The 25974-nt window shown below is 36.4% G+C and overlaps 1 protein-coding gene across 1 annotated transcript; it reads left to right on the top strand.

Moving 5' to 3' along the window:
• The first annotated feature begins 125 nt into the window (after nucleotides 1–125).
• Nucleotides 126–24775, top strand: LOC306860370 (homeodomain-interacting protein kinase 1-like). The gene is made up of 17 exons (XM_079402038.1): nucleotides 126–213; nucleotides 2059–2795; nucleotides 7342–7715; nucleotides 8984–9107; nucleotides 11005–11124; nucleotides 11226–11312; nucleotides 13509–13690; nucleotides 13807–13957; nucleotides 14951–15155; nucleotides 15283–15401; nucleotides 16615–16755; nucleotides 18486–18643; nucleotides 20082–20237; nucleotides 20390–20548; nucleotides 21931–22118; nucleotides 22458–22567; nucleotides 23641–24775. Exons 2-17 carry the CDS (start codon nucleotides 2061–2063, stop codon nucleotides 24049–24051), a joined length of 3420 nt encoding a protein of 1139 aa, XP_079258164.1. The 5' UTR covers nucleotides 126–213; nucleotides 2059–2060; the 3' UTR covers nucleotides 24052–24775.
• The last annotated feature ends 1199 nt before the right edge of the window (nucleotides 24776–25974 follow it).

Raw genomic sequence — 25974 nt, 5'->3', positions numbered from 1 at the left:
TTTGCGCTGTCCTTGCAAAATATTAATGTGTAACGATGGTGTTGACGGTGCGTTGGACTGTGTCTAACAATATTAGACACCCGAAAGCTTGTCGGCTCGAATAAAGCGACGTTTTACAGAGGTGACATTTCTAGTAGAAAAAAGAGAAAACAATGAGGCCTAATAGGAGAGATGAGGAACAACTGTCAAGCTGAGGAATTCAACACACAGCAGGTGAGCTGTAAAGATTTTACACTGCATAAAGACAGTTAATGTGAGGATTTCTGAAGCGTGTTGCATGCATTACAGCACGTCAGGTTGATTTTCCGCAGCCAGCGAGCTGTTTGACACGACAGTCTCGGTGTTTGTTGACTTGTAAGGTTTGGTCATGTTAGTGTATGTTTCACTGTCACAATGAAAGTTGAATAGTTTGTTTGTGAAACATTTGTCGCCGTCACACCTCTTTTTTATCACACAGTAGCAACCATTGCCATGACAACCCCTCCCAATTAACTGGCTACAGCCATTTCTATAGCAACCACCCTGTATCACCTAGCTAGAGCGGTTGCTATGGCAGCGGACGTGTGTTTTGTTCATGGCTTTGTCTGGATGTCTTCAGAAAATGCATTAAAATTGCAAATGACTTGAATGCATACATTTTATGATGAACATTCTCTAATTTCTCAATTAAAAGGTCATTTTAATATGTTTTGTGGGGCTAAAAAGTAAAAAAAAGATGATGATGTAAATGTAACTGAAAAATGTCTTTAAAAAGGTGAACTTCTTGGGGGGAAAACGTGGATTTAGCATAATATTGTGCTATTGTATATTGTTATTTCTTTAATAAGAAGTGAAGCAGTTGTTTTAAAATATATATTTTAAAAAATAAACAGTAATATTAAATGTTAGAATAATGATTATATTCTGCATGGAAATTATTTTATAAAATTTAAATATTACTTTAAAGTTATTTTAAAAACATAAAAATTTCAGCCATATAAACAATGACTTGCATCTCCTCTGTGATAAACCTTTTTAATTTCTGAATTTAATGTCAATTTAATTAAATTAAATTAAATGTATTTTTTATTTATTTGTTGTTTGTTTATATTTATTTATTTATTTTGAGGAACTAAAAGTGAGAAAATATCTAGGTGGTATAAATGTAGCTGAAACAAAATATCAATAAAAAATGCAATTTTGAAAAATAAAAAGAAGTGGCAAAAGTTGTATTATAATGAAATATTATTATTTGTTAAAAAGTGAATTTTTTATTTTAATACTTTAAAACTTTTGTCCATCAAACCATTGTAGCATAATCAATGTAAGCAGTTTAGCTTTGTCTTGTTGTCATTTTGTTAAATTAAGTAACCCTAAGAAATCTTATTTATATTTGTTCTCAAAAATATTTTGTAAAAGTACTAGTAATAATTTTACATTTAGTCATTTAGATTTTTATCCAAAGTGACTGAAAAATGATGACAATAGAATCAATTAAAACCAACAAAAGAGCAATAATATGTAAGTATTGTGACAAGTCTCTGTTAGCCTAATGCAGTATACGTAGCAAGAGTTTTTTTTTTAATAATAAATAAAAATAAAACCAGTAGATAAAGAATAGGGAAGAATAGGGAATGCTAGTGTTAGTGTGTCATTTAAAAAAAATAAAAAAAATAAAACAAGTCAAAAGTGTAGAGAATGCTGTTGTTTGAGGGTCATTTTTTATAATAAATAAATAGAAGACAAGTAGATAAAATAGAAAAAGAATAGAGAATGCTAGTGTTAGAGTCTCATTTTTTCCTTATTAAAATAGAATAGAGAGTGCAAGTGTTAGAGGGTCAACTGGGTTTTTAAATAAAAAAGAAAACAAGTAGATAAAATAGAATTAGAATAGAGATTTCTAGAGTTAGAGGGTCAAATGAAGATGGAAGAGATATGTTTTTAGCCGTTTTTAGACTCAGCTGCTCAGATTGAGCTGGGCAGGTCATTCCACCGGGAGTGAACAAGTAAAAGTTATTCATTAATTTTAAGTTATGCAAGAAAACTATTTTCAAATTTTTTTCACTTTATCCTTTTTAGGCATGTCCTCACAAATGCAGGCATTTTCCTCTCCCTCCGTGTCCTCCAGTGGCCTGTCCCGCTCCAAGAAACTGAAATTGGAAAACCATGCATGGAACGTGAGCAGCCAATCAGGTGAGAGCAGCTACTACCAGCACAGCCCGAACCACCCAAATGGCTCCTCCCCCTCCACATCTGGATTCAACCCCAATTACAACTCCTCCAACGTGGTCTTTCCTCTTTCGGGAGGCTCGCGGGAACAGACAGTGGTACGTGCCGCAGACAGCACCGGCAGCGTCCCTGAGCCTTCATCATCCTCCTCGTCATCATCCACATCCAGTCAGCGTGGAAAAGATACAGGCTCCACCTCTCTGACATGTGAGGGCTATCAGAAACAGGGCAGTCGGAAGAGGAAAATTGAGGAGGTGGACAGCAGCGACAGCGTGCAGATTTTGGAGGAGCTGTCAGCTCCTGTGCTCCCCAATCGTGTGGCTGGAGGTGGAGGCAACACCACGGCTCAGTCCATCGCTCATTCCACATCCACCACCAAGAGCAGCAACTCCCACAGTGAGGGCGACTACCAGCTGGTGCAGCACGAGATCCTCTGCTCTGTCTCCAACAGCTACGAGGTTTTGGAGTTCCTCGGCCGGGGAACATTTGGACAAGTCGCAAAATGCTGGAAGCGTGGAACTAATGAGATTGTGGCCATTAAGATTCTCAAGAATCATCCGTCGTATGCCCGCCAGGGTCAAATAGAGGTGAGTAGTTAACCAGTATCAAAATCTTTCCCCATCATTGTATTTTAGTGCTGTAAATGACTGAAGCTCTTTTGTGCCTTAAGTGTAAATCAAGAAATAAATAAGAGATATTAAGAGATATAAAGCAGCAATTTTGAGAATTAGTCGTAATTGTGATATATACAGTTGCACTATCAACAAAAATATACAGTCTTATAAAAAATATATATACAGTTGCAATTATAGGAAACCGTCACAGTTATCAGATATACATATGCAATTAAGAGAAATAGTCGCAATTGTGAGGTAGGCCTATGAGTTGTGAGATATATAGTCGCTTATGAGAAAAAGTTTAAATTGTGAGATATACAGTCGTAGTTGTAAGATGTGAAGTTGCAGTTTTGAGATACTAAGTCGCAATTGTAAGGTTCACAGTCACTATTACGAGAAATACAGGTATATCTAAAAAAATTAGAATGTTGTAAAAAAACTTGAAGTAAGACATTTCAAAAGTTTTTTTGTTTTAATTTTGATGATTTTTGATGAAAGTCAAAATCCAGTACAGAGGAGCTGAAGGCTCAATAATGCCTCAGCAGAGCCACAGGTGGATCGCTTCCATGCCATTCCTCACTGATGCTGGAGTTTGTGCTAAAGGAGCCCTGACAAAGTATAGAGTGCATAAATGAACATGCTTTAAAGAACTTGAACATTTCTGCTTTGCAAATCCTTTTTTTTGATTGATCTTAAGAAATATTCTAATATTTTGAGATACTGGATTTTGACTTTCATGAGCTGTAAGCTCTAATCATCAAAATTAAAACAAAACAACTTTTGAAATGTCTTACTTTGCATGCAATGAATCTAAAATATATATGAAAGTTTCACTTTTTGAAATAAGTTACAAAAAAATTAAGTTTTTCGTGATATTCAAATTTTTTTAGATGTACCTGTAGTCGCAATTGTGAAACATTCAATCGCCAGTCACAACTGTGAGACAGTCACTATTACGAGAAAGTCGCAATTGTAAGTCATCAATCACTGTTACAAGAAACCGTCGCAATTGTGAAACATTCAATCGCTATTACGAGAAATAGTCACTGTTTTGAGACATACAGGCACTATTACGAGAAACCGTCGCAATTGTAAAACATACAGTTGCTATTACAAGAAACAGACACATTAGTGTAGATATTAATAAAACACAATCTAATCCACATTCTTCTGAACGTGGAAGTCTCGTCTGACTTTTTGCAGTAAAGGACCTGTTATAGGTTAATGAGTGGGAAGAAGACATGAAGCAACACGAGCGCACATGTGCATATACTGTTCCCTATCGGGGCGAAGTTCACAGGATTTTGTCCACAGAATGATAAGAGCACACGTTTTAACATATTATTTTACTATTTAATACTCAAGTTTTTTAACTTATGCTAAGTCATGCATACAGTGCCGGACATGGACAGATTTTCTGGTATGCAAAACAAGTACTTTAAAGGAATTCCTTCGCTTATTGCTGTTACCAGCCAACAACAGCACAGCTCAACCCTGCGCTAATTTTTATATTTAATTATATTGAAAATATTTAAATTCAGTCCATCTTTTTTATCCCGTTTTAAGATGGATTTCTATGGAGACCAGCCATAGCTGTCGGGCAGGATGGCAGATGGCAGATAGCAACAGCGGCACATAATATCCGTGTTAGTAAAGCCGGTTCTGTGATTAGTAGTAAATCTCCATGGGCGATGAATCGCCTGCGATAATGAACACGATATTGCGTAGGTTGTCAGTGAACTACGGCTCTGTGTAGTAAATGCTGCTCCATCTGAAAGCACGTGATGGAGATTTACTACTAATCACAGAACCGACTTTATTTTCACAGCCCTAGTCACAATTGAAGGATGTACATTTAATAAAAGTTGCACAGACAGGAAGTACAGTTTTAATAATTTTTACTTTGAGGTGGAAACAGACTTCTGTAGCAAATACTTGACTGATGCAGTAGGGCTGGGCGATATGGCTGAAAACTGTATCACGATATCAGTGTTTCATATCGGTCGATATCGATAATTATTGATATTTTTTTTAAGGTGGTACATCAAGTTCGTGGTATTACCAGTCTTGGCGGGGACGACGGTCTTGCATAATTTGCAGAGGACATTTGGTCTGACTACGGTCAGACTTATAATATCCAAAAAACTGCCATACTGGCAAGTAGGGCTGGGTATCGTTCAAAAAATTCCGATATCGATACCGATACCTTGAGTTCGATACCGGTTCCTGAACGGTACTTTTTTCAATACCAGTTTTATAAAATCAGTTTTAATAAGATCACATTATCTGAAAAAACTATTTTGTTTCGCTTGTTGATATTTATACAGACTCAAAGCCTCATCTCCTGAGCCACTGCACAAAGGAACAAAATATATCCAACACAATAAATAAATAATTTTAATAAAGTTCAAATTGTTTTCAGTTTACACATCTGTTAGGCTACGTTTACATTAGTGTGTGTTCATTTTAAAACACAAAGCTCAGACAGAATCATCATTTCTAGGTTGTTAAAGACTTCAAGAAATTTAAAATCTTCATCCACTTTCATAAGTGGGTGTTTTATTTTCTTTCACCATATGTTTTATTTTTATTAAATTCTGGTGTAGTATGTCTAATTATTTGAATGCATAAAAACAACTTAGTTTATTTAAATTTATTCTTAAAATAGCCTTATGAAATGTTTTATTTTTCCTCAGAAATTCTGTGTTCTGTATCTGGTTTTCAAATGAAGACATAAAACATTAATTTAATTTATCTTTAAATTATTGAAAATCAAAGTTTATTTATTTTGGCAAACAAAGGGGGGTTACTATTAAAATTAAAACATGGAATAACTGTTGTGTGATCATTACTAAAAAAAAAAAGTTTTAATAATTTTAATAGTAGCCTAGTAGTAGCAGTATGTACTGTCTGCTGAACATTATTAATACCGTTAATATTAAATCCGAACTTTTATTTTGACGGGTTGCCTGGAATACCTTTACAGTTCTGTGTGTATATGATACGAGTTAGTTTTACTCGAATCAAAAGGTAAAATGCTCATGAAGTGACTTTCAGAGCAGTTCTGGAGATGTTGTTCATGTGTTTATGTCCTCATTTAGAGAGGCGGCAGACGCTGAAATGACCGCGAGCGTCATGCGAGCTTCAGTCTGTGTATAATAAACAAACCGCGCGATATAGAGAGCAGACTGCTCCGTGCGCTTTATAATCGCTCTCGCGGAGGTCAAACACTGATCTATCAGCACGTCGCCGTTTCTAGTCAAACACACCTAGTGCTGCAGGATTATTGGCTCACTGGCGAGCTGACTTTCTCTTTTATTTTCAATTTCCTCGCTCGCTGCGGCACTCATTTTCTGCTTATGAAGAGGAATCCAGCAGACCAGCCAGGTCTGGCTGCAGACGTGCACTCTCAGCCGCGCGTGCGCACTTACACACGAGACAACGATATGGCGCAACCAAACTTGACACTGTTACATGATTGGCTGTTAGCGTGTCACTCCCTACGTTGCTAGGTTACCAGAGAGCGAGTGCCTTTGTTAATGCAACCAAACTTGCTTCGCAACCTTTGTTTTCTTCCGACGAAGAATAAAAAATATCGAACGTTTTATCGAACATATTTTTTATTGATATCGTTCACGTGTCTATCGCGATACATATCGTTATCGTTTTATCGCCCAGCCCTATGATGCAGTGATAAATCCAATGCATCTATTTCTATATATCTATAAATTTGATATTAAGGGGCAAAAACACAGTTTTTTCATACACCTGTCAAATTTGAGATTTTGGGCTTTTTGGTTTTTCATAAAGTGTTTTTTCAGACTAGTGGAAAGAAAGCATCCAAAAGACACTGTTAAGTTTTTCTTTTATAGCACTTTTATCTATTTGTGTCAATAGATTTAAATTACAATACATATTTCATTTTCTCAAAATGAGTTTTCTCTCCTACATTGAGCCATATATCTCCACTTCAGTAGCACTTACACACACCAAACTTTACATATTTATTCCTGTCTATATCCTGAAGGTTTTTACAGAGGGATTTGTTCATATATAATTTGCTTGATTATATACAACATTTTATTCCCCCCAAAATTGTGAAAATGTATTGTTTTCTGTCTGTTCTAAGTATTTTCTGAATTATGGAGTGACAAAATGAGATACCCAAAATTCCCTCTGTAAAAACTTTTGACTCTAATATGTCAATAAAATGAAATAAGAATTTTGAAACCAACTTCATCCAGTGTTTAGATTTTTGTTCTAGAAATGTATGCAAAATAGCGCATATTTCATGAAATAATACCTCATTTGCATATTTAAACCTAACATTTTAGAAAGCTTGTAATACAAAAAATGTTTGCAATTATCAATGTAATCAATCAACTAGGTAAGTAAGGTGATAACTATTAGTTAATTTTTTTACCCTATTCACCTGCAGTGTCTCGCCTTAATCATCAATCAAGTGCTTGATACAGATCTATTTAAATGTAATGAACTCAATCCTGTTCCATTAAAGGTGAGCATCCTCAGCCGTCTGAGCACAGAGAATGCAGACGAGTTCAACTTTGTGCGCTCTTACGAGTGCTTCCAGCACAAGAACCACACGTGTCTGGTGTTTGAGATGCTGGAGCAGAACCTTTACGACTTTCTCAAGCACAGCAAGTTTAGCCCACTGCTCCTCAAATGTATCCGGCCGGTCCTGCAGCAGGTTGCCACGGCGCTGATGAAGCTGAAGAGTTTGGGTCTCATCCACGCTGATCTGAAGCCAGAAAACATCATGCTGGTGGACCCCAACAGACAGCCCTACAGAGTCAAAGTCATTGACTTCGGTTCAGCGAGTCATGTCTCGAAGGCGGTGTGCTCAACCTACCTGCAGTCCAGATACTACCGGTATGGGATATTTGATGTCAAAAATAGGGCTGGGCGATATATCGCATGTGATTGTCATGCGCATCTCGTCAGTAAAGCCGCTTCCGTGATTAGCGGTAAATCTCCATCACCTGCTTTCAGATGGAGCGGCATTTAATACACAGAGCTGTAGATCACTGACAAGCTACGCAATATCGCGTTCATTATCGAAGACGATTCATCTGCGATAATGAACGCGATATTGCGTAGCTTTACTGACGAGATGCGCATGATCATCACGTTCGATATATCGCCCAGCCCTAGTCAAAAGGAATGGACAAGTGGTTGTACATTTACATTTGTGCATTTAGAATCTATAGCAACTTGGTGCATCCAATTTCAGTTTTACTAAGCGGTGTTGTACATTCTAAACAAATAAAAGCAAATGCAAGAGAATTATAATAATGTTACAGACATGAATTTATATAAATTGATATTGATATGATACTATTGTGCATAAAAACTATTAAACTCCCTTAAAACCAAATACTGAGTTTACATTTAGATTTAGGCATTTGGCTAGTTTTAGGGTTTTATTTGGATATGTTGAGAAATTGTCACAATTGTGAGACATACATTTAATCACTATTACGAGAAATAGTTGCAATTGTGAGACATTCAAACGCTATTACAAGAAGTTATTGCATGTGTGATACATACAATTGCTATTACAAAAACTAATCACAGTTGTAAGAAATTCAGTTGCTATTATGAGAAATAGTTACAATTGTGAAACATTCGATCACTATTACGAGACGGCGTTACATCTGTGAGATATCCAATTGTTATTACAAAAACTAAGCGCAATTGAAAGACATTCAGTAGCTATTACGAGAAATAGACACAATTGTGAGACATAGTCACTATTATGAGAAATGATGAAATATTTGGAAACATTAATGCAACTTAGCCAACTTGTTGTCTATAAAAACCTTAGCCTTTTTTAAAGTCAAATTAAGTAACTCTAAGAAAACTATACATTTTTAAATATTAAATAACAAAAATGTGTTTTTAGCACTTTTTGGAAATTACACAAATATAAAAATCTGCATTGGATGATAATTTTAATATGATATATATGTCTGTCACTAAATAATGTCTTCATCCCTAAATAATTTATTTACTGTTAATCATATGTCATATAATCATACCTGTAATTCCCCAATCTTATACACCTTATAAGAATATCTGCCTGTGAAATGAAGCTAATTTATTCATTAATGTATTGTAATTTGCCTGTTGTGGTGTAGAGCTCCTGAGATCATTCTGGGCCTTCCTTTCTGTGAGGCCATTGATATGTGGTCACTGGGTTGTGTCATTGCTGAACTGTTTCTGGGCTGGCCTTTGTATCCAGGAGCCTCAGAATATGATCAGGTCAGTAATGAGGTTTTGTTTGCTTAAATTTAATCAGTTCTGTGCTAAATCAATTAGTTTTATTCCAAATTCAATTGAGAAGGCTATTAATAGATTTGGAAAGCAGCACAAGGGGTCGCTAACACTTATGATGAAGAGTCTGACAATACTAGGGTGACCATACGTCCTCTTTTTCCCGGACATGTCCTCTTTTTGGACCTACAAAAATGCATCCGGCCGGGATTTCTTAATCACCTAAAATGTCCGGTTTGTGCCGATTTCTGACCCCCGCCAGATTATTACCCCCTAGTATTGGTAGATTTAGGATTAGGTGTGGGGGAGGTGTTAGGATTAGGGGTGGGGTTAGGATTAGGCCATCAGGTAGCGATTTCAATGAGGTGCGTAATAATTTGGCAGTGAGTCAAAAATGGGCTGTTTTTTAATCCCGCTCCCGCTGAATTTGTGACAATTGCTGCCTGCACCCGCAACATGCGTTTTGCTCATCTTACGATTTTTGTTCACTTCTTTAAATATTCAAATATTGTATATAATTTTGACGCATCAGTGAGCCGCTATCTGTATGCGGTGTATATGAATATTTTGGAATGTCCGTGTTTACTTTCACTTTCATAATCCGAATCAGAAAGGGCTTTTATTGTCAATGCTTGCGCATACAAGGAATTTGTTTTAGTGTCATAAGCTTCCAGTTCACAGAGACAACAGCGACACACAGACAATAAAAATAAGATGAGAATAAAAAAAATACAAATATGTAAATATAAATAAACCAAAAATTTTAAAAGAATAATTGAAACATAAATGATTGTATATACAGTTGTCAAATAGATGATAGAATGGGATAGAATAAAAGGAGATACAGGGATGTACAAGGATGGAGGTGGTAGCAAATAAATTTTGATTTCACGATCACACGCACTCTGTGTAAAGGGAGCACATCTTACAAGATCAGATGTTTGTCAATGAGCTCAGGATCTGTTGAGCAACAAATACTCAAGCATGGTCATCTCTCCTTATTCTCGACCTGTGATCAGTCTATTCTGACTCCTGCAGTTCTTGTTGGATGCAGGGTTGCCAAGTCCGTGTTTTTTCCACAGAATTGGGCTACTTTTAAACTGTTGCCATGGGTTGATTTTCCCAAGTGGGTTAAAGGTTTGAAATATTGCATAAATTACATTTGACTGAAATGCTTGGATTGAAACATTTTGCATTATACCTATGATAAAACTTTCATGGACTTTTACATTAACTATTCCCTCCTGGTGGAATGACCTGCCCAACTCAATCCAAGCAGCTGAGTCCTTAATATTTACAAGACACGGCTGAAAACATATCTCTTTCATCTTCATTTGACCCTCTAACTCTAGTACTCTCTATTCTAATTCTAATTTTATCTGGGGTTTTTTTATTAAAAAACTTGACCCTCTTACATTTTCACTCTCTATTCTATTTCTGTGCTAACTACTTGATTTATTTATAAATAAAAAAGAGCCTCTAACACTAGCATTCTCTATCTCTATTCTTTCTACTTATTTTATTTTTATTTAAAAATGACCCTCTAACCCTAGCATTCCCTATTCCTTTTCTATTCTATCTACTTTTTATTTATTACAAAATAAGCAAACTAAAAGATAAAAAAAACCTTGCTACATATACTGTTAGGTGAAGCCCCACCCACGAACCCCGCCCCCTACTGTCCTCTTTTTGGAAAACTAAAATATAGTCACCCTATACAATACAGACAATACTGGCCAAAATATTACTTTATTACTTACTAGTAAATAATCACATACAGCAAACACGGCTTAGTTACCTTTTTCTGCATATAATACTTGCTACAAACATCTGTCCATTTGTGAAAAATGGGTGTATAATCAACATTTAATGCATATCCCTACAGATTCGGTACATTTCCCAGACTCAAGGTTTGCCAGCTGAGTATCTCCTGAGCGCCGGCACTAAAACCAGCCGTTTCTTCCACAGAGGCCCAGACTCCAGCTACCCTCTCTGGAGACTCAAGGCATGTCCCACTTAAAGCACTACTGTGTATTTTATGTTCAAAGGCATCAGCAGTCAATTAATGATTGAACGCTTTCCTCACTGATGTGTTTCTGTTTTTAGACTCCCGCAGAGCACGAGGCAGAGTTTGGGATAAAGTCCAAAGAGGCTCGCAAATACATTTTCAACTGCCTTGATGACATGATGCAGGTAGTGCTATGTGTTCAGTAATTTGTCAAAAACTCACTTTTATATATATATGAATATATGCCATGAAGAATTAAGGCAGTATTATATTTATTTATATATATATATATACATTCACCTGCTACTTTATTAGGTACACCTTGCTAGTACCGGGTTGGACCCCCTTTTGCCTTCAGAACTGCCTTAATTCTTCATGGCATAGATTCAACAAGGTGTTGGAAACATTCCTCAGAGATTTTGGTCCATATTGACATGATAGCATCACGCAGTTGCTGCAGATTTGTTGGCTGCACATCCATGATATGAAACTCCCGTTCCACCACATCCCAAAGGTGCTCTATTGGATTGAGATCTGGTGACTGTGGAGGCCATTTGAGTAAAGTGAGCTCATTGTCATGTTCAAGAAACCAGTCTGAGATGATTTGAGCTTTGTTACATGGTGCATTATCCTGCTGGAAGTAGCCATCAGAAGATGGGTACACTGTAGTCATAAAGGGATGGATGTGGTCAGCAACAATACTCAGGTAGGCTGTGGTGTTTAAACGATGCTCAATTGGTACTAAGGGGCCCAAAGTGTGCCTAGAAAATATCCCCCACACCATTACACCACCACCACCAGACTGAACCGTTGAGACAAGGCAGGATGGATCCATGCTTTCATGTTCTTTACTCCAAATTCTGACCCTACCATCTGAATGTCGCAGCAGAAATCGAGACTCATCAGACCAGGCAACGTTTATCCAATCTTCTGTTGTCCAATTTTGGTGAACCTGTGCGAATTGTAGGCTTTGTTTCCTGTTCTTAGCTGACAGGAGCAGCACCCGTTGTGGTCTTCTGCTGCTGTAGCCCATCTGCTTCAGGGTTCGACGTGTTGTGCGTTCAGAGATGGTATTCTGCATACCTTGGTTGTAATGAGTGGTTATTTGAGTTACTGTTGCCTTTCTATCATCTCTAACCAGTCTGCCCATTCTCCTTTGACCTCTGACATCAACAAGGCATTTTCGTCCACACAACTGCCGCTCACTGGATATTTTCCCTTTTTTGGACCATTCTCTGTAAACCCTAAAGATGGTTGTGCGTGAAAATCCCAGTAGATCAGCAATTTTTAAAATACTCAGACCAGCCCGTCTGGCACCAACAACCATTCCACGTTCAAAGTCACTTAAATCCTCTTTCTTCCCCATTCTGATGCTCGGTTTGAACTTCAGCAAGTCGTCTTCACCACATCTAGATGCCTAAATGCCTAAGTTGCTGCCATGTGATTGGCTGATATATATATATATATATATATATTGAAAACTACAATAAATTATGATTGAAACCTTGACTAACTTAAAGAATAGACAGTTAAACTTCATTTAACATGATCAATGTCACAAATCTTTTTTGATTAGTGACCTTAAAATAATGCAGGATCTTAAAGGGATAGTTCACCCAAAAATTTTAATTCTGTCATCATTTAAGCCTGGAATACACTTTGTGATTTTTTTTTTTTTGCCCCGATTTGCCCCTGATTTTACAGTCTGAACAAGTTGACGCTAGTTGAGGAAAGTCAGAGCCAGTCTGCAGATTACAGCTGACAGATTCCACAGAAAATCGCGTAGTGTATGATGGTCACAGTCTCTGATTTTTTTGCTTTAGACTTTGATTCTATCCAGTCAGAGGATATCAAACATGTTTGATATTTTCAGTCGATTTTAGAACACATCTGTTTTCATTTAAACATCCTAGCAACAAGGGGCACGTTTCTGCGTGAGTTCGTTGACCTAACCTAAACTACAATTTTAAATTCGGTTAGCGTCTGCGTCACGGCTCTCAGCCCGCCCTCTGTTCGTTGGTTGGACGGCTGGTGCAGAGCCGGAGATAATCTGGGAGCTGGTTTGCTAAATTAGACATAGTACAGAAGCGAACTGAAATTGAGCGGAAGTACGAAGTCTGACGTAGTCAGGCTAAGTCAATGGTGCCCCAAAACAGCCTGGTTACGAACTTTCTTCAAAATATCTTCCTTTGTGTTCGGCCTAACAAAGAAACTTATACAGGTTTGGAACTACTTGAGGGTGAGTAAATGATGACAGAATTTTAATTTTTGGGTGAACTATCCCTTTAAATACTTCCTTATATCTTTGATTTATTTTTTATTTTTTTATTTTGAAACGCATTTTATTGCCTGGTTTAAGTTAGTTCTTTCTCACACTCCAGGTCAACATGACTAACCTGGAGGGCACGGACATCTTGGCGGAGAAGGCTGATCGGAGGGAGTTCATTGACCTGCTAAAGAAAATGCTAACTCTAGACGCAGACAAGCGGATCACGCCCACCAAGACCCTCAACCACCCGTTTGTGACAATGGCTCACCTGCTTCACTTCCCACACAGCTCACAGTAAGCCTTGCTCTGCTGATGAGTTGACTATCTACATATATAGATATAATATCCACATCTCTCCCAGTACTCCTCTGATGACACTAACGCCAGTGCCGCCCTCTCTTGTTGTGTAGCGTGAAGTCCTGCTTCCAAAACATGGATATCTGCAAGCGCAGATGTACCGCCTTCGACAACAACAAGAACCTTTTCGCCAGCCACAACGCCCCCAGCGCAGCCGCCAACCTCACCGTCACCTTCAGCAGTCAACTCAATCAGCACAGTCAGGTGTGTGCTACTGCACAGATGCATTATGGGAAAGTTAATTAATTTGTAATGCATTTACATTCAGTATGTTGCTTGTAGTAGTAAAAAATAAGAATAGAATTATACGACTGAATATCACCAGTATCATATCAAACCACTACAGCGTCTTTTAAAGGCATAGTTCAGCTAAAAATTACAGTTCTGTCATCATTTACGTTCCAAGCTCATGTGTTATTTTTTCTGTGAAAGACAAGAATGATTTTTAACGTAGCTCTTTTCCACACTTCGTCATTTCAGTCTCCAAAAATGATGAAAAACTCCCTCAAATTGAATCTTTATGACTCAAGCACTGTATTTCAGGTCTCCTGAATTGATATAATTGCTGTTGATTTGTGAACTGGTGCAACTGAATCATTGAATCAGTGGGTTGAGAGTCTAAGAATCTGATTAGTTTGATTCATTCACAGATCAGACTGATCCAGATTTCTCAGTGCATTTGGTTCATGAGGTAACAGCTCACTAGATTACCAGTGAATTTAAATACAAAACTTTGGTCTGTTCCTCACAAAGCTATCATATCGTGACTTCAGAAGACTTGCAGTATAGCAGTTTTGTATCAGTATTATTTGTATGCTGTTATAGTGTTTAATAATATTTTGAATTAGTTTTATATTTTAGATTTAGGTTTTGATCTAATATTTAGATTTTATTTTATTTTATTTCAAATACCAAAAAATGTTTTAATAAAAAATTTGTGATAAAACACTGAAATATAATGTGCTAGTCATATGAATTACTTATATTGGTTGGGTTTTGTCATTTTTTTTAGAGCTTGACAGATGTGGTCAAATATAAATTGTCTGCATAAAGAGGTTTGGAACAACATCAGAACTGTCATTAATAGATGAACTACTGCTTTAAAGCATAGTATGCATGCTATATTAAGATCTTTAGTGCTATTTCTGTGCTTAGTCAATGTTGTTAAGAATCTCCCTCTCTTTCCGTAACTGCTAGATGGCCTCCACGGGGGGCCAGTCCCTGTCTCTTAGCAGCAACGTCCCTTTACTGAACTACCAGCCTGGTCTGTACCAGCAGGCCACTATAAATATACCAGGCTTGGCTCAGCAGAGTGTGCCATTGCAGGCTCGCCCTACTCAGCTGTGTGCCCAGACAGAGCCCTTCCAGCAAACCCTCATTGTGTGCCCTCCTACCATCCAGGGTGAGCCTGTACCCGACCCTACCTCTCTGTCCAAACCCACTTCTCCCCACACCCTACACTCCATTCCTTTAGACTCGTACGGCTTCTGAATGCATTTGAACTGAATCACTCATGTTTGATTCCCCAGGGCTGCAGACCTCCAATAAACACACTGGATATCCATTGAGAATGGATAACTCTGTTCCCATAGTGCCCCAGAACCAGTCCACCCAGCCTCTACACATTCAGCCCAGCATGCTAACACAGGTAGGCATCATGTTTGTGTTATCTGAATGCGTTTCTCCTCTTACACTGTTTTATATGATCCTGTTCTTGTGATTTCCTCCCTGTTAGCGTTGGTTGAGTGCCCCCCCCCCCCCCCCCCCCAAATCACCTTTTCCTCATTAATGTGCAGCAAGAATTACAGTGAAGACTAAAAACAAGAGGCAGTTGTTTTAAATCCTCTTTAGTCTGCGTCTCACTAGCCGATTTTCAGAGCGGGTGTAACATGAACTGTAAACAGCCTTTTTCCAGGAAAATATCACATTAAATATGATTAAACCAGGATCATTTCACATGCACGCTGCATTTAATAAACGTCAAATTGTCTGTAATCTGATCTGTTGAAGTTATAGTTTCTGTTCGCACTACTTAACATTCATAAGTTTGGGGTTGGTAAGATTTTTTTTTTATGTTTTAAAAGAAAGTCTCTTATGCTTACCAAAGCGGCATTTATTTTATCGATAATACGGTAAAACAGGAATATTTTGTAATTGTAATAGTTAATAACTAATAACTTTTATTGCTGTGATGGCAAAGCTGTATTTTCAGTGTCACATGATTCCTCAGAAATTATTCTAATATGCTGATTTGCTCCTCAAGAAACATGTCAAATTATTATTAATGTTGAATGCAATTGTGTAGATTATTATATTTTTATGGAAACCATGATACATTTCATAGAAAGTCCTAAAGAACAGTATTTATTTGTAATAATTTTTGACTTTACACATATCTCTGCTGTCACTTTTGATCAATTTAATGTGTCCTTGCTGAATGAAATCAATTATCAATTTCTTAAAGAAAAAATAATTATTGAACCAAGCTTGCTGACCCCAAACAGTAGTGTATTATCAGCCAAATTCTTGTCTTATTTAGCTTTACATGACAAGGAATCCGTAGGATAAGTCAAAGGCAGGCATTTATTCTGTCACCAACCATTTTTAATCTGTGACTTTGGAAGACCTCTGAAAGGAAAGGATGAGATTTCAGCAAAAACAGTCAAGATGTTACAATCAGGAGTTGGCTTTTGAGTCGCTGTCTTTATTGTCAAATGATACTGATCTGTTTTGTATTTGACAGTTTTTCTTCATTTTGTCACTATTGCAATGTTGATGGTGGTGGAAAGTCTTGGCGAGTTGCTTTCTCCGTCAGCTCAGCCAGCATGTTGTAAACGTTCCACCCTTTCCTCCATCCTCAGTTCCTCCACACATCCCTCTATCCCTTCCCCAACCAGAGCAGCAGCACGCCGCTGACAGTAGCCTCCCTGCGTCTTCCAGTGGCGGGAATGACGCCGCTGGCCTTGGGCTCTCGGCGTCTGGAGCAGAGTGCCACCATGCTGGTAAACCTGCGCCCTGCAGTGTGATGCCTACTTCCTTCCTCTTTTTCTTTTACCTTCTTTGCATGTTGCATTTCTCGACCAAACTACTGAATTAAATGAGATAAAAAGATAGTGTACCAAACAGCAATTGCCAAGAAAATGTTTTTCTATTGAGTTGTTTTCATGGGCTGCATGTAAAAACAATACTATGTGACCAGTGTAGTGTAATTCACAACAAATGACTCTTATTGAACTAGTTCTTCTAAATTGTTAAAAAAGATTCATAAATTGAAGTTACCAGTTTGAATCAGCTGGATGAATCCTTCACTGAATGACTAAATCAGAATGCTTTCTGAATCATCAAGCTCATTTAAACTGCAAGTTATCATTATATTCATTTCATTGCTTAAATAAATCCTATTTTAATAATAACAATAATATTTTTGGTTAAATAATAATGATAATAATGCCGTTTTTATAAGTGCTATTTTAATTTAATAATAATTTAGATATTTCAATTATTATTAAATTAAAATGTGTACTTAAATTTTTTTTAAGGAAAAACAATATAATTTATTAAAAAATGTATAGATATGTTTATATAGAAACATTCACATGTTCATTTGTGTACATGCACAGATTACAATTCTGACCAAAATGTACATAATGTAAATTCTGTGCACATTGCTGTTATGAAGGCTGCTGTGATTTGAAGCTATCAAATGAATTGATGTGATTTACTATTTGCCCTTATTTCTTTAAGGAGTGTTTATGGTGGAAAGTGGCTGTTTTAGTTTTGTTTTCTTCTTTCTTCACCTATCAATCATGATTTAACAAGGCGTTTTTCTCTTGGACTCGTGCTGCATCTCTTCTGGGCCCCAGGGCTCTATCCATTGAAGCATGGCTGCTTGACTCTGCAATCCAAATGATTTCTCTTTCCACAGACCCTCTCCTGTGGCAACAAATGTCTCCCCGTTGACTCATTCTCCTTTTTTCCTTCCACTGCTAACCAGTCATTTCCTCTCTATGCAGATAAATGGACTGGCAACGTAACTTGTCACTTGTGTTACTTTGGTAATCACTTGAGTTAAATTCCCTGCGCAATTGTTATTGTTTTCTTGGGTATTTTGCATCTATTCTTCTCTTTATAAAAGGCTGATCTGCTCAAACTCTATCATGATTTTCTGACTCCCATTTCCCCTTTATGCATGAAAGATTCACGATTAATCTAGCAACATAATTGAGATGAAAATTGCAATTGACTTTCTCATTGTGTTGTTTTGTTGTAATGAAGTTCTGCATGATTTTAAGAGCTTGTAGGACAGGATCTGCTTTTCATGTTTGACAGGAAGAGATCGAACGCAGACAGACTGAGCGTCGCCACGCTGAATGTGCTCACTATACATCTGTCAATCAAAGTGCATCAATGTTTTAAGGCTTGTTTACACCAAGATTCATCCGCAAATAGAGCAAAAAGGAGCTATATGAAAAGCAATTGTTGACAAAATGGGAGTGTGTGTATTGCATATTTGTACTATACCTGCCCAGCACCATTTTAGTACAAAAGCCTCGCTATTATTGATAGGTTCACCTGTATTGTCATAATTTAGTTCACCTGCTTGGACATTAATGCTCTTGAGTGTTTTTTCGAGCGTAAACAGGCCTTGTTGCTCCACATTAATAGAAAAGAAAATAGATTTGAGTTTCTGACAAAATGGTTTTGTTAAATTGTCATTGGGTATGTGTTTTAGCAGGGTTGGCCAGCAGGGACCCAGCAGATCCTCATTCCCTCTTCATGGCAGCAGATGTCAGGCATGACCATGCACAATCCCAGCCAGCCTGTGCTTTCCGACTCACTCATGGGCTCTCTGCTCTCGGACAACACCACACAGCAGAACAGTAGCTGGAGGTCAGAAACGCCCTCACAGCAGTTTACACTTACTAATTTAGTTATTGTTTATATTATTGTTATTATTTATTATTATTATGATTAAAGTCAGCTCAAAATAGAAGAAAAAAGTGCTCATTTTCTAATCACTGAAGTTCAGTTCAGTATAATACTATAGAAAGAATAATGGTACATTTAATGAGAGTAGAATATATCATTTTTTCATATAAAAATTAGATTTTGCACGTTACTGTTACTACTAATAAAAGTACATTTTTTATGATTCCCAACTCCAACTCAGTGCTTTACTGTCAAATGTGCATTACCAAGAAATAAACGTGTACTAGTATTAGCAAATGCACTTGTTATTGCAAAACAATTGTATTTTTATAATTAAATTATCTTTGTTTTTAATACTTTAAGGTGAGAAAATCATGGGATATTATAGATTTAAGTTATTTAATTTATGCTTTTTTAAATTACTAAACAATATATGTAAAAACTATTATTTAATCATTTCTAAACCATACTGTAAGTATTGAAAATATTCCTTTTTTTCTTTAGAGATTTTAAAGTGAAATATGACCTGGGCAGGTTCTTGCTTGATTCACATGTGCTTTGTTGTCTTATTACAGTGTTTAAAGCTTCCAGTGGTGCTTATGTTGATGACGGAAAAGTATTTTGCAGATGTACTAAGTGTGAAAACTATTTAAAAGTAACAAACTGGAATACTGCACTAGAATACCCAAGACGTGTCACTCGTATAGACGGTTTCATCGGGCGCACACGCTTGGCCCGAAGTTAACTTCCGGTCTGTGTTTGTTTATCGGCAGATGCAAACAAACGCAGTTAAAGTGATGAGTAATGAAGTTGGGCTCAGGTTGTTGTGCTGTGGGATGTGCTTCACATCCATTTATTTATTTGTGGCGACCTGCCACGATATCAAAAACTGACCGATTTTCCAAAAGGCTTCGTTGAATAAACATGAGCACGTAATGCACGTTTAAAAATGAAAACGAGGCGCGGGTGTTTTTATATCACTGTATTTCTGAGGGAAGGCTGTCTTTAGATAATGTTCGATGTCATTTTCATTTCATCTTGCATTTTATATGCAGCTTGCATGTTAATACGCTTTTTATAACGCTATTTGAGCAAAAGAAACAGCATTTATGACACAGTTTATGTCAGATTTCATTGGTGATTTCAAATATGAAATTTATTCGTAAGCTGAGTGACATGACTTGTCTTAAAGGGACTTTGATTGCTCCCAGCTGTTCCCTAATGTATTTCCTTTTATTAGCCGATAGAAATCACTGCAGATTGACACTGGGACTTTGTTGATGCTGATTATAATGTAGAACAACATGCTGCTGCAATGAAAACTGATTTTTACGAATTGCAAATAGTTAATAACCAATTACAGTTCTCAAAACGGCATGCATTTAATACACTCTGCCAGGGGTCGACATGGAGGTCAGTGCGATGGGACGCAGCAGGGCTCTGCGCAGGGGCGTAACGTGAGCGCACAGCACTCCCACACAGGGGCAGCCAGCAGTCGAACACAGCAGAGTGGAGTGAAGAGGTCAAAGGGTCGACATCCCGAGAGCAAAGCCAGGTAACGCTGTTAATGAGTTTCAGAATGAGCAACCATCTTAAACAAGTGTCTGGATAGTCTTAAATAGATTGGAAAATGTTGCATAATAAATTAGTTGATTTCAAGTCAAACTGCCCAAAATATGGTCAATTAAAATCTGTTTTCTGTCACAGACCCTTGTCGTCCCAGCAGCCGGCTTCTTCGGTAGCGCACAGCTGCGGTGATGTGTCCCAGCCCATCATCATCTCTGACACGCCCAGCCCCGCCATCAGCATCATCACTATCCACAGCGACACTGAGGACGAGGATGACAGGAAGTTCCCTCCTGAAAGGTGCAATATCATTTTCACATCCCAACCAAAACTCTCAGTGTAGCTATATTGTACTTGTTGTATATATGTGTGTGTGTTGTTGTTTTTTGTCTATTTGCTACATTTAGTATTTTTCTTGAAACTTTTTTTTTTTTTTTTTTTTTTTTTTTTTTGCTATATTAGAATTTCTATGAATTCCTAAACTAAAAATACCTAAAATCAGAAAATATGGTATTCTTAGTTTAGTAAAAAAAATAAACATTTCTGACATAAAAAAACAAACTTATCAAAAGAATTTTGCAGTAATTTACAATAACACATCATCCCATAAAAATGGCTTAATGGCCCAGTGATGATCAAGATAGTATTAATAAGCATAACATATGTTACTGTTCTAAAGTTTGAAATAATTATAAAATTAAATGAATGAAATGTATTATTTTATTCAGAAAGGATGCATTCAATTGATCAAAAGTGACAATAAAAACATTCATTTAAAGTGCCCCTATTATGCCATTTTTAAGGTTGCTAATATTGTTTTATGAGTCTCCTAAAATGTTTACATGCATCCAAGGTCAAAAAACACTAGTTTTCTCAAAAAATAGCTTTAATTTTACTTCATTTCTAAATGAATCCTAAACGACTCGTGCGAAGCAGTTCAAAGAATCAGTCTCTCTAAACCCCTCCTTTCCGTGAGTCCTCACTGCTGTGATTGGTCAGATGCGCAGTCCTTTGTGATTGGCCAGCGCGAATGACAACCCATGGCCGGACATTATGCAAATGTTTTACTTTGTGACGTATAGCTGTTACAGAATAAGATTCGAATTCCTAACGACTCATTTAGGCGATTGCGAGCCGACTTTTTTTTTTTTTTTTTTATGTACAATAACTTTATATTTTGTGCACTTTTGGCTTCACAACTTTGCAGAAAGGTTATGTTCAGATACTGCTACATCGCACACTGCATGAAAGGTAATATTAAAAAAGGCATAATAGGGGCACTTTAATACAAAATGTACACAAAATATCTATTTTAAAAAATGCTGTTCTTTTAAACTTTCTATTCATCACATAATCCTGAAAAAAAAAACATTGCGGTTTCCACAAAAAATATTAAGCAGAACAACTGTTTTCAACATCGATAATAATCAGAAATGTTTCTTGAGCAGCAAATCAGCATATTAGAATGATTTCAGAAGGTCATGTGACACTGAAGACTGGAGTAATGATGCTGAAAATTCAGCTTTGATCACAAAACATAAATTACATTTAAAAATATATTCAGTTTTTTTCTTTTAAAAGGTTCTTTTCCTGTATTTTTGATCAAAGGAATATAGCCTTGGTAAGCCTTAGAGACTTACTTCATGATTTCACATGGTTCTTCTGTTGTGTGGCCGCTGTAGTGTGAACCAGCGTTCAAACGTCATCAGCTGTGTGACTGTGCATGACTCCCAGGACTCGGACTCCTCCACCAGCAGCCCTCTCAGCCCCAAATGCCTTCCCAACTTCGTTGAGAACAACACACACTCCAAGTCTCTAGCCGTGGTCACGCCGTCGGTGAAAACGCAGCTCTGGGACGGAGTGTCAGGAGGTCAGTTAGACTCATTCTGACTTCTTATCATCGAAATACTGAGCTTACACATATTCTGCACTATAGCTTTTCCCCTTCATGTCCATTTCCCTTCCATTCATAATATACAAGGATTGTTACATCAAAATCAATCAGTTTTAAATGACCAACATTTTTTTTGTTACTGTACCTTTTTTATGAAAATGACCTGTTATGATTAGTTCACCACTTTACATGGAAATGAGTAAGAACAAGTTGTTGAATATTGAATAGTCTTGGATATACATATGTAAGTGGTCATATGATAATGTCTTGGTTGTACAGATTTGACCCTTCAAGATCTTTTTTCTGTATTTGTAGAGCAAAGTACTAAAAGTTCTGGGAAATCAAAGAAAGGAACGGCCTCCCAGTCCAGCGACCGGCATCAGAGAGCGGCATCAAACAGATCTCAGCCTCTCAACCTGAGCCAGGTACATCTGTACAGGTCCACTCCGGTTATTAAAGACCACATGACAGTTTGTGGCTTTTAGTCAATGTCTGTTAGCTTTGAGGTCATCTAAAGTCAAAGGTTTGGGGTCAGTATGTTTTTTTTTTTAAGAAATTAATACTTTTATTCAGAAAGGATACATTGATCAAATTATTAAAAATTGAGAGTAAAGACATTAATAATGTTAAAAAAGATTTCAAATAAATGAAACAGAAATCTTTTGTAATAAGTAGTGCTGGGCAACGATTAATCGTGATTAATCGCATCCAAAACAAATGTTTTCGTGTACATAATATATGTGTGTGTTGTGTGTATATTTATTGTGTATATTTAAAGACACACACATACAGTATATATTTAGAAAATATTTACATGTATTTACATGCATATATTTATATTCATATCATTTATATTATAAATAAACATATTTAATATATAAGCATAACATATTTGTCTTAATTATATCCATGCATGTGTATGTATTTATATATACATACTAAATATATACAGTACACACACATATATTATGTAAAGAAAAACTTTTATTTTGGATGCGATTAATCGCGATTAATTGCTGCCCAGCACTAGTAATAAGTGTCTTTACTGTCATATTTGATGATTTTAATTAATCCTTCCCCTTTTTTAAATCTTACTGTCACTTTTAATCATCTTTGCTGAATAAAAAATATTAATTTAATGATCATGTGACATTGAAGACTGTAATTATGGCTGCTGAAAATTCAGCTTTGCATCACAGGAATAAATTACATTTTAAAATATTTATATACAAAAGTTATTTTAAATTGGAATACTATTTCATATAATTGCTGTTTTTATTGTATTTTTGATTAAAAAAATGCATCCTTGGTGAGCATAAGAGACTTAAAATAATAATGATGATAATAATAATAATAAATATCTATACAGATAGTGTATCTGGCCCAGCCAAACACAACATGAAAGAAAATGTTGTGCCATACCAATTCTAAGTGCGATTTCATGACAAAATCAAGTGATTCTTTATGCTTTCGATTCACTCTATGATTCATTCAACAGGCACAGCAATCGTTAATATCATCCCACGACCGTGCAGGGGGCGGATCCCTGAGACGCCAACCCACCTACCCCCCTACAGGCCCCTCCCACTCCTACAGGCTTCATGAAGCGTCACTCTTTGGCTCCGCCTCCAGTCTGTACGCATACCCTGCATCTGCAGCCCTGGCCTCTGTGTCACAGGCCGTGGACCAGCTGCACAATTCAGCCGGTTCCTCGTCCTCCGGCCGGCACACGCGCACTGCCGGCCCATACTCGGCCTCTCTGAGCCTTCTGCAGAAGAACAGTGACATGGGCGTCATGTGTCAGGCTTCAGCTCCGTACCAGCAACAGCAGCTGTCCACACCGTCCTACCAGCGGTCTGCGGCGTTTCCCCTCAGCCAGAGGAAACGCAACCAGTACCCGTACCTGTGAGGAGCAGCCGTCTGAACATGTGCGTTGATGTATGGAAAATGCCAGGATGGTGTCATGGATGTTCACGTGGAAATGCCATTTTAGCTTCTTATATTTTATTTTAGTGTTTTATTTTTTTTATGCATTTCAGTGGAGCACTTCTTGCATTTTAGATCATTTCAAACCATGTCATAAACACAAAAACATTGGGCTGTTTCTTAAAATATCACCTGCAGAGAAGCCTCTAGATGTCCAGAAAAAGAAACATCAAACTTTGTGTTTGACTAGGAAAAGAAACATGGCTGTTCGGAATAGCATACTATCATACTACTCTTACCATTTCTGCAGCATACAGTATGCAGAGCAAAGATATTCGATTTTTCATACTGATGGTATAACAGAGCACAGTGTGTGGAATTATATATCCCACAATGCAACACACTCGACTTAAATTGCTAGATCATTCATTGTGGTGAATGAGGCAACAAATTTTTGCATATCTCTCTTGACTTATTCAATTGAACTGCCAAAAATTAAGATTTATTTTAGCACAGTATTTTAATTAAACATGCAAAACCACATTTATTATTATTTTTATTATTATTATTACTTTTTACTGCAAAATCTGCTTATGCTTTTGGGTAAAAACATTATTATTATTAGTAGTAATAGTAGTAGTAGTTTTATTATTATTATTAAGATTTTTTTTTTTTTTATATTATATTCTTTACAACTATGCACCCTTGCCCCCAATTCTTAATGCCATAATGCAAAAATCTCATTCTCATTACTTTAAGGTAAAATAATTACGTTTTTTTTTTTTTTTTTTTTTTTTTTTTTTTTTTATGCAAGCTAGTTTTAAAAACAGCTTAAATCATTAAAAAAAAAAACTATTATAATTTATTTTATTTTATTTTTTAACTGAAAAATCTGCTTGCATACTTAAAAGTGCAGAACAATCTTTTCCCTTGCAAAACTCAATATGAATATAGTATGGTCATGTCACAACAGTGTGGCATACTATGGTTTAAATTTTTTATCATTGCATAATGCATCCTAACTTGCATTAAAAGTGCAGTACGCTGAATGCAGTGTATACAGTAAGCAGTATGCTAGTATTCCATTCTGAACAAAGCCCATGTTGAACTGTCATTTCTGAAAATGTTAATGATATTTAAAATAGGCCACTTTTTTTAAATCATGGAGGAATTTAATCTGATTTGATCTGGTAATTAAAGAATTATATTTCTTAAATATTTACGCTATCTTTGGGATGTGCGTCAGCAGACGAAGATATCTCCTAGAACAGCTAAAATTATATTTATAAACGTTTCATTGACGCCTGCCCAATTATAAAAATGTGTTGAAATGATACATAAGTGATGTCACTCTGACAACACTAAAGCATTCCGTTGGCAGACCCAAATATTATATTTGGGATGGCTACGTTTGCAACATATTTTTAAATACCAGGAGAAAGTCAGCTAAATATTAAATAAATTTATTATTATTATTATTAAACCGTCTTGTTTACTCGGTCACAAAATAACCATAAGAATATGTTTTAAAATAGTTTTTTTTGCCATAAATATAATGTTTAATAAGTGACATGTTATTGCCATATAAATTCTTTTGACAGAGCTCTGTAGTTGCACACTAAATAATCAAGGTTTTGATTTCAAATATAACTTTCATTGTGCTTTATTTATTTACTGAGTATATGTGGACTTCTAATGATGTATGTAAAACCTAATAATAATTGTGCTTTCTTTTAAATCATTTTCATTTTCTTCAACTTTGTGTAATTTTTTTACATTGGTTTAAAATATCCTCTTATTTGACTAGCACTTATTTGATTTGTATTGTATGTTTTCTCCATAAATTAAGAATGAATTTGTCAGTGTGATTTATCCGGATGGTTACTTGTCATTTGTTCTGTAATAT

This window comes from Barbus barbus (assembly GCF_936440315.1).
Source record: "Barbus barbus genome assembly, chromosome: 41".
NCBI classification, from domain to species: Eukaryota; Metazoa; Chordata; class Actinopteri; order Cypriniformes; family Cyprinidae; genus Barbus; species Barbus barbus.
Note: the sequence above shows the minus strand (reverse complement) of the source record. Positions and strands in the feature narration are given on the sequence as shown.